The sequence below is a fragment of the Lepisosteus oculatus genome, chromosome 2 (genome assembly GCF_040954835.1).
Source record: "Lepisosteus oculatus isolate fLepOcu1 chromosome 2, fLepOcu1.hap2, whole genome shotgun sequence".
Classification (NCBI taxonomy): domain Eukaryota; kingdom Metazoa; phylum Chordata; class Actinopteri; order Semionotiformes; family Lepisosteidae; genus Lepisosteus; species Lepisosteus oculatus.
This window is the reverse complement of record NC_090697.1, coordinates 9911473-9925738: the sequence shown is the minus strand read 5'-3', so window position 1 is coordinate 9925738 and position 14266 is coordinate 9911473. Positions and strand designations below refer to the sequence as shown.

Below are 14266 nucleotides of genomic sequence, written 5' to 3'. Positions count from 1 at the left end.
CTTATGTATTAAACTACGTGTTATCCCTTTAGAACCCAGTATACAATATCTCTTACAAAAATATTTTGATGCTTGTATGTATTGCTGTATAATAATGTAATATTGTAGAAAAGAATATTCCGCCAATCAATATCTACCACTCATTGCCTAGAGAAAATGTGTAAAACAAACACAATCATGATTTAATTCATAATACATTTTGATGTTGATAATAAGTCTGAACCTAAAACTGAAAAAAGGCATTAGATCTCATCCGGCATTTAACACGTTTTAATAAGATTACGACCATTTTAAGTGATACTTTGCCAGATTAACGTTTAAAAAATGAAAACTTGGAACATAAGATCATTATAAACGTTATAAAGGGAAAAGTGGCCAGTGACTTTAAACTTGGTTAAAGGCATGGGAATGAAGGTAGTGGGACTCTATAAAGCTCATACCAACAGCATTGCAAGTAATGAAATATCCACCATACAGCACGACTGTACAAGTGCTTTCACCTCTTACTCGTGCCATTTTGCTCTTCAGTATTTTTGTGCTGACGTCATGTATACATTCCTGAACAATGACCTGGCCCTTCAGAACACGTTAGGCAGCCTTAAATCTCAAGTAGAGGGTCAAAAGAAATGCTGGCCTGAAATTGAGGCAGCCTGTAAAGTGCAAATAGGGCCTCATGTGAGTTGTTGTACTGTTGTTTTGTTTTTCAGATGCATTGCCATTTGTAGTCTGGGCGTTTGGATCTGCGAAGAACTTGTGCAGCAGACAAATCACCCAAATGTTAGAGATGCGATAAATGTAATTGGTGTAACACTGAAGGTAGGACATGAAATGTGCAAACCTCTTTTGGTCTAGATGGGCTCAGTACATTAAACCTTTAAGGTCAGATTTTGTTGAGATACAAAATAACTGAAATTTAATAAGATACACGTATATAGTCTCCTCCCTTTTCATATTCATAAATGTATACATCTTCCTTCTTTTGAATGTACATAGTTTTGTTAAAAAGTTATATAAGTGTAAAAAATAGGGGAACAAACAGGAATTTGTGCCTGTGATGTAAGGCTGAATAATGGTTGTTCATATGTAAAATAGTTTTGCTTTGTTCTCTAAAATAAAAAAAAAATAAAAAAAAGAAATGTGCAAACCTCAAATGGGTAACTTTGGAGGAGTGTCGAGTTCCTCTGGCTAGAGCACAGGGGAGAATTTCAGTTCTCCGGTTAAGGAGTTGGTGAAGTTAGAGCAACGAATGGCTGTTATTCTAACTTTAGCAAAGTGATGTAGAGCTTTATTTGTCGAAGTCTGAGGAACTTGCCTCTCATACTCATTGCCTGGGATGTTAAATGCTTTTTTAGAGGCAGTAATCCAGTCCTCTAGCCCCAAGATGTCACTTTATTCTCCACAAAGGAATTGTTAACAATTTAAACAGTCTTCGCTTTCTGTTAAAAATGTTATTATCAATATTTACTGCATGCTACTACAACAAACTACAGAGTAATCAGAACTCCTCAAATTGTTAATAACATAAGTAGTTTTATAATGAGCATCACATGATACATACTGATTTTAATGATCTTTGATCACTCAAAAACCTGTAGTTTGCATTTGTTTTAATAATGCAGTATTTTTTTTAATTAATGTATCCTGATAAATTGTAAAACTCCCCAAAATAGTTGCTTTCTTGAGGAAGTATGCAGTGTGAAATTAAACTGATATTTTCATAGCAGTGTATCTGCTATGATAGCGGAAACGTTTAATGCTCTTTACAGAAATTTTCTAGGTATATTTAGAATGTTTAGTTATTTTCCTAAGAATTTGCAAATACTTTTGTTACAATCATTTAAATCTTTATCATAGAAACATCTTTATCAACTCTACCTCCATAAAACTGTTTAACATTCTCAGTTTTTTCACATATCCTGCCTGGATTGTTGCTGTGACAAAACCAAGAAAGAACATTCGTTGTATTGTTTTTATTTGCATATTAGCGCTTGTGAAATTGCCTGGTACAGTGAGGACTAATTCACATTAATCTGGTTTGGCACTGCTCTTAATTTCAATTTGATTGTGGAATGGCTTTTGCTCAACTTAGATGTTTTTCTTACTCTCAGTATGTGTATAAGTGATTAGCAGATCCTATTTGAATAGCTCAGTTTTATCCCAGAATTGCCTACAATGTTAATTGGTCATCAGCTGGCAGCTGTTCATATTGTAGTAAGAGTTGATATACTGTAATTCACTTGACACATGAGCTATCAAAAATACTGATTTTCTGACAAGCTGTTTTTGCAAAGGGGTGGTATTATTTTTTGTTATTCATTTGATAGCTTCAGTAATCAAACCACTAGAAAGCATCTTTTTAATTATGTAGTGATTTGAAACTGGTAAATGATACATTGCTAAAATTATGGTTTCCAAAGCCACTCTTTTAATACGCACTGCTTGTTTCTGGCAGTTAGTACAATACTGTTTTCCCCCAATGCTAGTTCAGTGCTGCCGATCATTACCAAATGGCCAGTATGTTATGTGATGAAGAGAACTGTTTCTGCATATTTCACTTGATTTATTCCTTCACAATAAAAATAAATCATAATATAGATTAGGTCCTCACTTTTTTTAGTAAATCACTACATCCCTAAATGTAGACTGCAACGTCTTAATGCTAGTTTTTTTGTGCGTTAAGCCCCCACTTGCACACTTAAAAACAATGCAACAATGCAAGTATATCCAGCAACATAAATGAAAGGTGTTTCTGTGACAAGATGATATGGACCACCTAAAAAACAAGCATAATTGTTTTTTGGGCAGGTGCCGCTTTAGGTAAAAAAATATCATTTTGCTGCAAGCTTTGTAAAAAAGTGGATCTGTTTTTAAGTGTAAGTGTGCTGCTACAGAGGAAGTTACCTGCTCTTTCATTTAAAAGATACAAATGCAAATGCATACAAATACAAATACATGCAAATAAATACATATTTACTGTACTTCAATGCTGAAGTAAATTAAAGTAAATAAAAAAATAAACAGGGCTGAATTTCCCATCCCCTAATGATAGCACAAGTTAAAAACACAGGATTTCCAATAGTCAGCAAACAGTGAAAGCAGGCAAGTGTGAAAGACATTAAATCTCTGGTCTTGTTCAAATTCTTATGTTTTTTTCCTTCTCTGGTTGAGGTTTTATTTTGAAAAGCACAGCCCTTTGAAGTGTCAGTGAGGTGAAGCCAGGTTCTGTTTGCCTCCCTGGGTATGATGGGTATGAACGAAGTAACATTTATAGGTCTATCTCAGATTGAATTAAATATTTTATGACACTCAACTCATTTGGTTTATTGACGTGCTTCTCGTTCAATACACATTTTATGATTATTTCAGGATTTTTTTCACGGTCATGTTAACAGAAATTACCTCAAATCAAAAATACTTTACATTGCATTGCCATTTGTAGTCTTAGTGTGGGAGTTTTTTTTCCTTGTCTTATTTTTTATTTTCTTCTTCATGTTAATAAAACAATATAGTGACACTGCAAGCTATTTATTCTTTGTTTGAGTAATAAGAAATTTTGGCCTGTTCTAGTTGCTCATTATTGGGGCTGTTTCACAAGTATAAAGTATAGTTAATGTGTTAACTACTTAATTATTCTTCATCTGAATTTCATTGACATGACTAGACTGACATCATGAGGCTTTGAACTGAATTACAGGTTAGATACCGCTATGAAAAATTAATCTACCTCTGATTTTTGTAGGCCTCTTTTTTATATTGGTGGTTTTTGAAGCTTCCAATTCACCATTCATAGTGTACTTTTTTGCGTATGCTCTTGATATGTTTTTAGGAAAGGGTATATGCCATGAATAATGATGCTCTTGGTCTTGTAGTTCCTGGACAGCAAAAAGACATGATGCTTGACGGACTATGAGTTTGCTACTGTACAAGTGTTCCTCCAAAAAGTGAATAACAGGTGTATTGTACGTATATAACAACTAATGCACCTCAATTTATTCTAAAATAACTTTTTTTTTTAAATCAAAATGCATTGTGCATCCTTTAAAATACTGGAAATGCATCATCTTGCAATGACAGTGTGTGTAAAGTAGCATACAAAAAAAAGGATCCCATTTGGTCAAGCCACCTATTAAATAAGGCACAACAAATTTCTCTTCAAATCCTAAGTAAACATGATGTATAATATGAGCAGAAAGAAAATAAATTGTCTTAAATCCCCAATTTTCCTTGGCTCTGTGCAATTTTGGTTATTTTTATAGACTGGTGCCTGTTCTTCATGTAATAGGGAACTATTTCATGCTTGGTACTCAAATGGGTTATAAGAGATTTCTTTTTTTGCTTTAAAAGATGTAGAGAATTTGTGGTCCCAGAAGGCTAAAAAATGTTGGTGCAGTGCCATTATTTCCAGACTACCTGTTTCCCAGGCAAGTGTGTGCTCAGAGGATATGCGGCAATTTAAACAGTTTTTATCATCCTGCCTCCTGCAGCAACAATTCTCTCGCTAATGGAAAAGTAATCATTTCCTCTTAGAAACTTGCCATAAGGAATAAAGTGACCAAGAAAGAGACGAAAAGTCTTTTGCTAAAAGCAGGTGTTGAACTTTAAGGTTTAGTATCTTGCTAAAGATTGTTTTCCAAAGTTTTATTTGTCATATTCCACAAGTCTGGTAGTCTGTACAAATTCCATGTTGATGAGAAGTAAATACTTGGTAGGTTTTTATTATTCAGTGTTAAAATGGGTATAACCAGGTGTGGCAGCACTGTTTGTGAGTAATTGTAGTTTTACAGTTTTATCGTAATGTGGATTTGTTTTAGGAAATATATGATATTTGTTATTTGGAGTGGTACACATCATATAAACAGAACAATAAACTGCTTCTTTACAGATGAATTCTGGAAAGTGATTCTTGTCTAATCGTATTGTATGTTACTCACTTTTAAGAAATAGTGGGGAAAAAATAAGAGGTTCTGTACAGATGTACATAGGAAACAACTTCTTCAAATCAACTTTTAATAAGTGCCATTAGTCTGGGGAAATTTTGTAATGTTTACATTTGAGGTGGCCTTATTGTGTTGATAGAAATAAAAGAATACGTACAAAATATTAAATGGAACATACATATTCAATTTAGAAGGTTTTGGAATTATTTATTCTCATTTGAGTTATTTTGTAAGGCACATACCTTCCGCGAATATGGAATTGTAACAGTGGAAACATCAAGAAACAAGTAATAGGTTTATTCCATGCTGAAAAAAAGAAGAAAGAGAACACAACGTTTCGGCCGTGGAGCCTTCTTCAGCCATCACCTGAAGAAGGCTCCACGGCCGAAACGTTGTGTTCTCTTTCTTCTTTTTTTCAGCATGGAATAAACCTATTACTTGTTCCTTTGCAGCCTACGCATGCTGACGCAGCTACCCACCTGAACTACATCAAGAAACTGCTTTTAATCTGCAAGAAACTGCAGATTTGAGCAATTGTGCACCTCTGTTAAGAAATGAATATAGAGTGAAACTCTTGAAATACTGGACCGGCTCATCATAATAATGCTGATTGTGACTTCTTCTCAAATAAATGTCTAGCCATCAGAAAGAGGCCAGATATGTGATCACACTAAACAATTTGATGGGATGAAGTGGAAGCACCTCTGTTCAGGCTTTCTCGTATTAGGCCTTAGGTTTAAAAAGAGATAAATGTCTCCTTTCTTCACTCAGTCACTCAGTGCTATTGATCATCTTTCTTCTTCAGATACAGTATAATTCTGTTTTGATATCAAAATAAAATCAAGGTGTTATTTATTATGCTGCCTCAAATTACTCTGCTTTCCATATTCGTGTTAACAGTTGTTGTAAGAACCAGTGTACAAGAAAACTGTTCACTATTAGCAAGCACTGATGGCTTTTCTTGTGTTCTTCCTCCCTAGTTTTCAAATAAAGTGGTTGCCCATGTCGCATGCGATGTGTTCCAGCTTTTAATCTGTCACTGGCAAAACCTTCAGAGATATGAATACTCTCTCCCGAAGAAAATTACTGAAGTAAGTCCTCATCCTAAAACACACTGTGCTCAAGGTGTATTCCACAGTTAGTTTTACAACATGCTTTATCGTGTGAGAAGGGTTGCAACCTCATGTTCAATGCTTTTTTTTATATTACAGATTTTTGTGGCTACAATCGCATTTCTCTTGCCGAACGCAGAACATTCAACTGTGGAAGCAGATAAAAAGGTAAAAGGTTCCACATAAAAAGAGCTATTGTCCCTTTATTAATGTCATTTAAAGAGGATCCTCTGCTGTTGTAATGGAATTCAGAGTAAGGCTGTCTTCACAATGCTTTCTACTTGCTAATTGATTATTTTTGTGTAGCTTGTGGTTGAGAAAGCAATGCTCCTCTAATGGAAGACCTTTTTTATTTTTATGTTATTTAGCTAATGGTATCACTGCTGCTCTGCCTGCTGGATTGGTGCATGGCAATACCTTTGAATACACTGCTAGAGCCTATTACCATGCCTGTGCTTGAAGACTCTTCACAAAAAGCTCCTCTGCTGGACTATATTTACAGGGTATGTATAGCTTTAGCCATAGCAGCTGCCTAATCATTGAGCTTCCAATTGAGCTTCTGGTTCTGGTAATAAAATATATTTAGAACAAAATGCTCATAGTTAAAATATACGACAATCCATAATTGGCCTTTTAATGGGTCTGTAGTACATTAGTGTTAGCCGTTTCTTCTCTCGAAGCATTTCAACTCTTATTAAAAGCCAGGTCAGAATGACAAATCTCAAAGTTAATTCCTAAGGCCAGCAAAGCATGAACTTAATAAAGCTTTTCATTATTAAATAAATGTCTGTGTGATTTCAGCGAGCTGTGGTTAACAGCATCCAAAAGGCAAACGGGACCAGCTCCTTAATTTCATGTGCATGCAAGACATTGATTGTTGTCTTGCCTTCTGGGTACTAACCAGAAAAGGCTATAAATATTTGAAAAATACATTCAAACTTCTACATGAACACTGAAGTGTACAAAAAAAAATTGCATTTCAAATGTGTTTGCTGCTGATAAAATTCTAACACAGAACCTATTTGTTTTCAGTGATATAATCCATGAAGATTTTAAATGTCTTACAGTACAGTGCTGAGAGGTAGGCTAGTTGAATTTCAGTCCGTGCCCTACAGTATGTTTGAAGTGTTATGAAACGTGTGGCCCACTTGCTCAACCATGTGGCAGGGCAGAGTGGTGGCTCTGTGGCTAAGGATCTGCATCTGTGGCTGGAAGGTTGTCGGTTCAAATCCCGTGGCTGGCAGAGGACTCCTACTCCATTGGGCCCTTGAGCAAGGCCCTTAACCCCGACTGCTCAAGGGGTGCCATATAATATAGTCCATATAAATGGCTGACCCTGCGCTCTGACCCCAAGCTTCTCACAGGCACGTTTGTGTGCCTGTGTGTCTCATGGAGAGCTGGGGTATGCGAAAAGACTAATTTTCGCAATGCAAGAAATTGTATATGGCCAATAAATTGATCTTGATCACTTGGTCAGGATTCAGTTATGTCTTGTCTGAGCCTGAATAGCCCACCCAAGACAGGTTCCCCTTTGTTGACACGCCTGCATCAGTCTCCCATACTGTACATGTGCTCCCTGTTGTTCTCTGCCGCTCTCCAACTGCAGTGCTCCTCTTCAATTATCTGTCTCAGATCTAGTCTGACAGGGATGTGTCTATGCAATCAAAGCGCAAATCCTGTACACAAACTTCCTCTACATTTTGGGTTGGGTTCAGTAACTCTACCGCCACTGCTCTCAGGGAAACTGTATTTATTGGTTTTTTTAACGATTTGAAAGGAAGATTTTTGCACACAGTAAAAAGGTCTTGACACTTGTTCTATTAGAGGAAAGGAAAATAGTTTTTTTGTGGTTCAATAGAAGAGATGTATATTTTTTGTTAAGGTGAATGGAAAGCTGACATGCTTGATACTTTCCAAAGAGCAATAGCAGAGAGAATGCTTTCCTTAATTTTCTTTGGTTTTGTCACAACTGCAGCACTGGCAGTGTATTTACTGATATGTTATTAAAAATGAGGATATTCAAGGATAAAAATCACAAAGTTCACAAGAGATTTTAAGGGGAAAGCATTCGTAGTTATTGAAAATGCTTTTGTATACTGAATACTGACATCAGAACAATTGCTTTGTTGTTGAAAAATTCATTAATCGAGAGTTTGTATAGGAGGGTGCATGTATATAATTACACACTTATTGTCTCCAGTTTTAGAATGCCATGTTGTAAGAATATTCTTTTTTTCATCAGAATGGAGACCCTTCCTAATGTACAATTATCACAACTATGATATTTTAAATATTTGTCGTGCCAAAAAACATCCCACGTTCAGTGGGTCATAACTAAGTTTTTCTAAATTAGAATGTAGTGAAGACACAATGACTGCTAATGGCATTTTAAGGGGAGATATTTAAACTTTAGAAACACACTGTGCTACAAATAATACTATTAAATAATACTATTAAACTATTTGTAATTTTGGTCATGCCTAGACTTTCAGTAAATTATGGTATGTTTGGCCTGCTTTCAAGAACAGATTTAGCCTGCCATAGCACTCACTTTATTTAACTGTGAATAAAGCAATTTAACACACCAAGCAACATATTAATTAATTTAATCATACACACTTCACAAAATGTAATTGTGCAGCAATCGTTTATCTTTTTGAACATTATTTTGTTTAAGTAAATGTAATTTTTTTCAAGCGCCAATTGTGTTTTTAACCGGGCAATTAATTGACTCCTATTCTGAATATACAGCGTAAACAGGATCTGGTTTCGCTGAGCAGGTGCCTGGTGATACACTAACTGTGGGAGGCATAACTTAAGCGAAAGCAATGCATTTTAAATAGTGCCATTAATGAACAGTCTGCAGTTCACATATTAAAAAGCTAAAACAACTATATGGAATAGTTTTTTTCAATTAAAATGAAATGGCTTCCGTGGCAATGTATAAAAATATTTCTGAAGCTAATGAATGTGATTCTGGCTGCCCACGAAACACAAGAGGTGTCCAAGACATGGCACTGTCAAGTGAGCAATCTGAGGAGGATATCCGGAGTTTCAAATTTTAGGCTCTGCTTAGGGTCTCAAGTGGCTCGTAAGAACAAAAGCAAGGTAACAGACGACAGGAGGCCATTTGGGCTCTCTAGCTCATTGGGCAAGTAGTGGCTGAGTGATCTGAGGACCGCGCGCAGGTGTTTGTTGAAAGGCGTATCGGCTTCGAACAACATGGCTTCGCCAAAAGACGCGTCTCCTGTTCTCATTTGTGAATGCACTTCCCCCCAGGTTTCCGTTTGTGTCTTCTGGATCATGTTTCACAGGGGATTACAAAGAGGTCCACCAGGTTGACTCTGTTGATGCCTCTAAGGATTCTGAATACTGGGATCCTGTCCAAGACAAAAACAGTTCATTTTTTCCGCTGGTGCCGGACATTCTTATTAGCCCAAGGCTGTCTCTTCCATTAACTAATTCCAGAGCAACATTATCTTTTTTTGCGATATGGTGCCCAAAATTATACAAAAAGGTGTATTTAAGGCCCTTGTAAAATTTTAACATACAGTAACTTCCCGCGATTTCAATTATTTGCTTTTGACTTATGTCTTACCATTTTGTTTATCTTCCTGTTGCTTCCCTAGGTGTCTAGAAAATTGAAATGTGTCAACATAAACAGTTAAGCTGCCTCTATCATGTAGTTTCCCATTTTGTATTTATAGTTATACTTTTTACTACCTGCATGCAAAACCCTGCACTACACTATGACTACATTAAATGCCATCTGCCCGGGTTTTTGTATTTCATTTGCTTTTTCTTCAGTATAAACTAATCCTTCTGACTTTTAAGACATGTGTGCTTATTTTAAAATCACTTGAACCATTATTATTGCACACAATCAGATACAATTCAATGAGTTTTGTGACTTTTCAAAGTAATTTTGTAAACCTAAACTAATTTAGGTTTTCAGTGGTTAAGGGGTGAGTACTTATTGCAATCGACATATATTGGTTTTTACTGGTATTTACTTATTTTATTTATAAAAGTATTCAGCTTGAGCATTCAAGTTTTGAATAAAATATTCACTTCAAAACTGTGTGCACATCATTTATAATTCAGCAAAATGGGATACCTTTGGAAGGGAGTGAATGCTTTTGCGGAGCACTGTAATTAACAATACCAAATTTCCCAGAAAATGTAGTCTCTCTTTAATGCGTACAATAATCTTTTCAGACTAACAGATTTTAGACTCAACATTTGAATCTTAGAGAAAATTGTACAATATTCATTATTTTACAATTAAGTTCCTGTTATTTAATGTATAAAGACAATATTTAAAAAATGTACAAAATATGTTGTTTTTAATAGATACTTTAGTCTAAATTTAAAGGCATAATGTAGTCTTAGACTGTTGGTCTTTCCGAATAGTCTTTAATAATTTTTATTAAATATTTTCACTGAGCATTTTTTTCAAAATATGATTTACTTCACAGTTAAAAAAAAATAAAGGAACTGTACCAATCGCAATACTGATCAATAAGCAATAGACTGACTGCTTAGACTTCACATCAATATTATAAATACCTTTTTACTGTCCCCCAAAAAACCTATTATTTTGTATCTTCTCAAACTTTTCTGTGGCAGTTTATTCTTATAAAGCAAGCTCTACTGGTCAAGAGGTTTATTATAAAGTAATACATTTTTAATTTAAAGTAATAAAAAAACCTTTAATTAAGGTAAATTTTTAACAGCACTTATTGGCATATATCTCAACATTTTTTGTTTTTTTTATTTGGGGAAAGCAATGTTAAAATGTTGTCATCATTTAAAGCAATTCAGTCTTATATCTCTTAGGAAACCCAGCTTCAAAGATGTGGATCTTTGTCAAGATAGTACTTTTTTAAAGCTTTTTACCAAAAATGTAGACTACTGTATGTTTAATTTAGAGGAAGGTAATGTATTGTTTAGTGTTATTCAATATCAGTTTAACCGTGTAAGCCCCTAATGATGTTTGAGATGCTGTCAAGATATTCTGTACATCAGGTCTCTTGTAATCTGTAACATATAGATTCAAGATAGGTGAATGCTGGAGTTTTCTCAATAACAACAGTAATTCATCAAGAATATTCACAACAAATTCACCTGAACACAAAATAAGAATTCTGTGAGGATTATGCTCTTTCTAAATTGTAACTCACAATTTAAGATTATTTATTGAGTTCATAACTGGTAAAGGATGAATGTTTGAATCCTTATCAAGGAATCCTGGAAATAGGCTACCATGGGTTTGGACTTTGATTAGCTTGCTGGCAGTTACTCAGTGAGTTTGGTTTCACAGTATAGAATGAAAGATTGATATATTCCATTGTTCCTGTGATATTCCATCCTCATTGGATGGAAGAAGGGGGATTTGTGCCAAACACTGTTACAATTCAGAGCACTCTTACACTGAGGAGTTACACTGTACAGGCTTTGGTGAAGAGTTCTTCAAATTTAATGTTATCTGTCTCTGAATTTTTGTTTCCTGAAATGTTCTGTTCTCAGCATGCTGGGATTGGCAAAAAACATTGTTTTAATAAACACTGGTTTAAAAATATGTAACTACTGTATGTTTCTGATTCATTTTGAGTAAAAACTGAATCAATTATATCTCATTGATCAGAAGAGATTAACAGTTTGAGAAACATGCAGTGTCTGTAGTTCAAAGGCTGATGCTGTGGTGCCATCTTCAGAGTTTCAAGCACCTGTCATGAGTGAGCTAGGTGTACAGTACATTTTTGCATGCTCTGACTTTGTCTTTGACAGTCAAGAAAAGACTGTAGTTCATGCTGTCCCTATGCATACGTTTTCATTGTTCTTAATGATTGATAATGATTATTAAGTCCTGATCTGTGGGCGGTGATCAGGAGACCCATGTGGTGCAATCCTTATTGATGGTTCTCATTTTAGGAAAATACACTGGTGGGTATTGATAGGGAATCCAATACCTACAGGTGCAAAAAGGTGCCGTCCTTCGGATGAGACGTAAAACCAAGGTCCTGACTCTCTGTGGTCATTTCTAAAAAAAAGTAGGGATGTAACCCAGACGTCCTGGCCACATTTCCCCCTAATAATCCCTATCTATGAATTGGCTTCATCACTCTGCTCTCCTCCCCACTGAGAGCTGGTGTGTGTTGGGCGTACTGGTGCACTATTGCTGCCGTCACATCATCCAGGTTGGGCTGCACACTGGTGGTGGTGGAGGGGAGTCCCCATTACCTATAAAGCGCTTTGAGTGGAGTGTCCAGAAAAGCACTATATAAGTGTAAGCAATTATTATCATGATTGAATACTCTTGGATCGAAACAGAGATTCCAGTTGAAATGTATTTTAAAAATCCTTAGTAGTGCTCTTTATGTTATTGCCTATAGTGTTCTCTGCTTATCAGTTCGTCTTCTACCATGCGATTCAGCCTTCATTTAGAAAAGCTTTGTACTTCATGCTATGATGAGCTGATGCCCTGAAGAAAGTCTGAGAATGTTCTGGTGGAATAGTGCTTAGTGTGATTTCAGGACAGAACAGGTTTGTGTCTGAACAGCTTTGAATATAGATTAAATTACAATATTTCCCAATCTGGATTACTTTCTTTTGTTGACTCATTGTATTTTGTCAGTTGACCAAGCAGTAGCATGTACACCACAGCAACATTTCTATTAACACAGATTAAGATTAATAAATTCTTGTATGCATTTGTTATTTCTCTTTGGGAATTTCTGACCATTTATTGTCATAATTGCAAAAGTTTCCAGTAAATAGGTTTAAAAAATCCACTTTATTAATGATTACTCTTATTTAATTTGCACCAATAAATAATTATCACTTATTTTATCACTTATCACGTATCACTTATTAACTGACCTTACATGTTGCTTCTTTATTTTTCATAAAGGGACCAACTCTGGCATTAGACTGGGACAGTTTTTATCATTTTTTGTGCATGACATTTTTTGCAGTACTTTCATTGTATCAATGTCATCTTGGCCAGTGATTGTAGTTTTGTGCAATATGCTACCCTCTTCAATTCTCAGAATGTGTTGGCAATAATACACCCAGATCTTTAATGTCAGGGTGATAATGCCAAGTACTTACTACATTGACTTAATTGTGGTGTCAGTTCCCAAGTGGTGAACACATATCTCTTCACCAGCTTCCAGACAAGTCACTGAATTTTCTGGATCAGTTCTGGAGGGGAGAGTCAGCTCTCCTTTTGATTAACACTACCTTGTAGTGATATTGTGGGTTGATGTTTTTGACACCTACCTTCCATAAATTTTTGACATACTGTACCAAGACGATCATAGATGGTGGTTTCCACTCTTCCAGGAGAAATGATTTTTGGAGCTCTGCAGCCCTGATACTTCATCAGACATTATCACACTTTCTATGGCGGAATTTGTTTCCAGCCTGGTCATACCTGAAGAACAGCCATTCCCAGTTGATTCTCTGGAAAGGATAGGAAGCCATCTGTACTAGTGATCCATCCATCCATTTTCTAACCACTTTACAGGGTTGCGGGGGAGAAACGGAGCCACACCTGGCAATCAATGAGCACATTGTCCCATGAAAGGAATATCGCAGGGCAAATAGAACTGGTATACACATTAAATCAAGCATAAATCCTGTATGTGCAGCTTTCAACAAAATGTTTAGCAAATCTGTGAGCCAACATAGCTACTGAAAACTGATAATACCACAATAAACTAAGTAACTTGCTCTTTATTTCACATCTACAGTATATAATTGTTCTTCACCCCATTTCATTGGTACCAATAGCTCCAAATTTAAGAGTGTTGATTTTATTTGTACTGAACCAAGTATTTGGATAACAAAATCAATCAATTCAGTCAATATTTCAAAAAACTTCAAAAAAGTAGATGTTTTTAAAGATTAAAGTATGAAAATATATATGTACTGTAGGTAAACTCTACAGATCCAAGCAGTTATTGCTGATCATTCCTTAGTGGGCAACAAGATATACTACACGGGGAATGTTTTAGTGGCAGTCTGTTCTCTGCACTTTGTGCACCCCTGGCCTTGTGCTTTTTCAGTACAATTTGTGCACTGAAATCTGACTATAGTATCCTGCTCTGTGGAATATTTAGCAGACCACTTTTTAATTAAACTGGTTGTTCCTGGCCCCAGATTGACATGTGAAGTCAATCAATCTGCAGTTGTTTGCCTGTTTTGGTTTGC

General features: G+C 35.7%; 1 protein-coding gene across 7 annotated transcripts in view; it reads left to right on the top strand.

Moving 5' to 3' along the window:
- The window catches only part of ralgapa2 (Ral GTPase activating protein catalytic subunit alpha 2), a 195566-nt gene that overhangs the window by 104169 nt on the left and 77131 nt on the right, over positions 1-14266 (top strand). For all 7 annotated transcript variants that reach the window (XM_015354284.2, XM_006626136.3, XM_015354267.2 and 4 more), the window contains 4 exons: positions 708-816; positions 5918-6028; positions 6149-6217; positions 6418-6552. In XM_015354284.2, coding sequence (XP_015209770.2) covers positions 708-816; positions 5918-6028; positions 6149-6217; positions 6418-6552 — 424 coding nt within the window. The remainder of the gene's footprint in view (positions 1-707; positions 817-5917; positions 6029-6148; positions 6218-6417; positions 6553-14266) is intronic.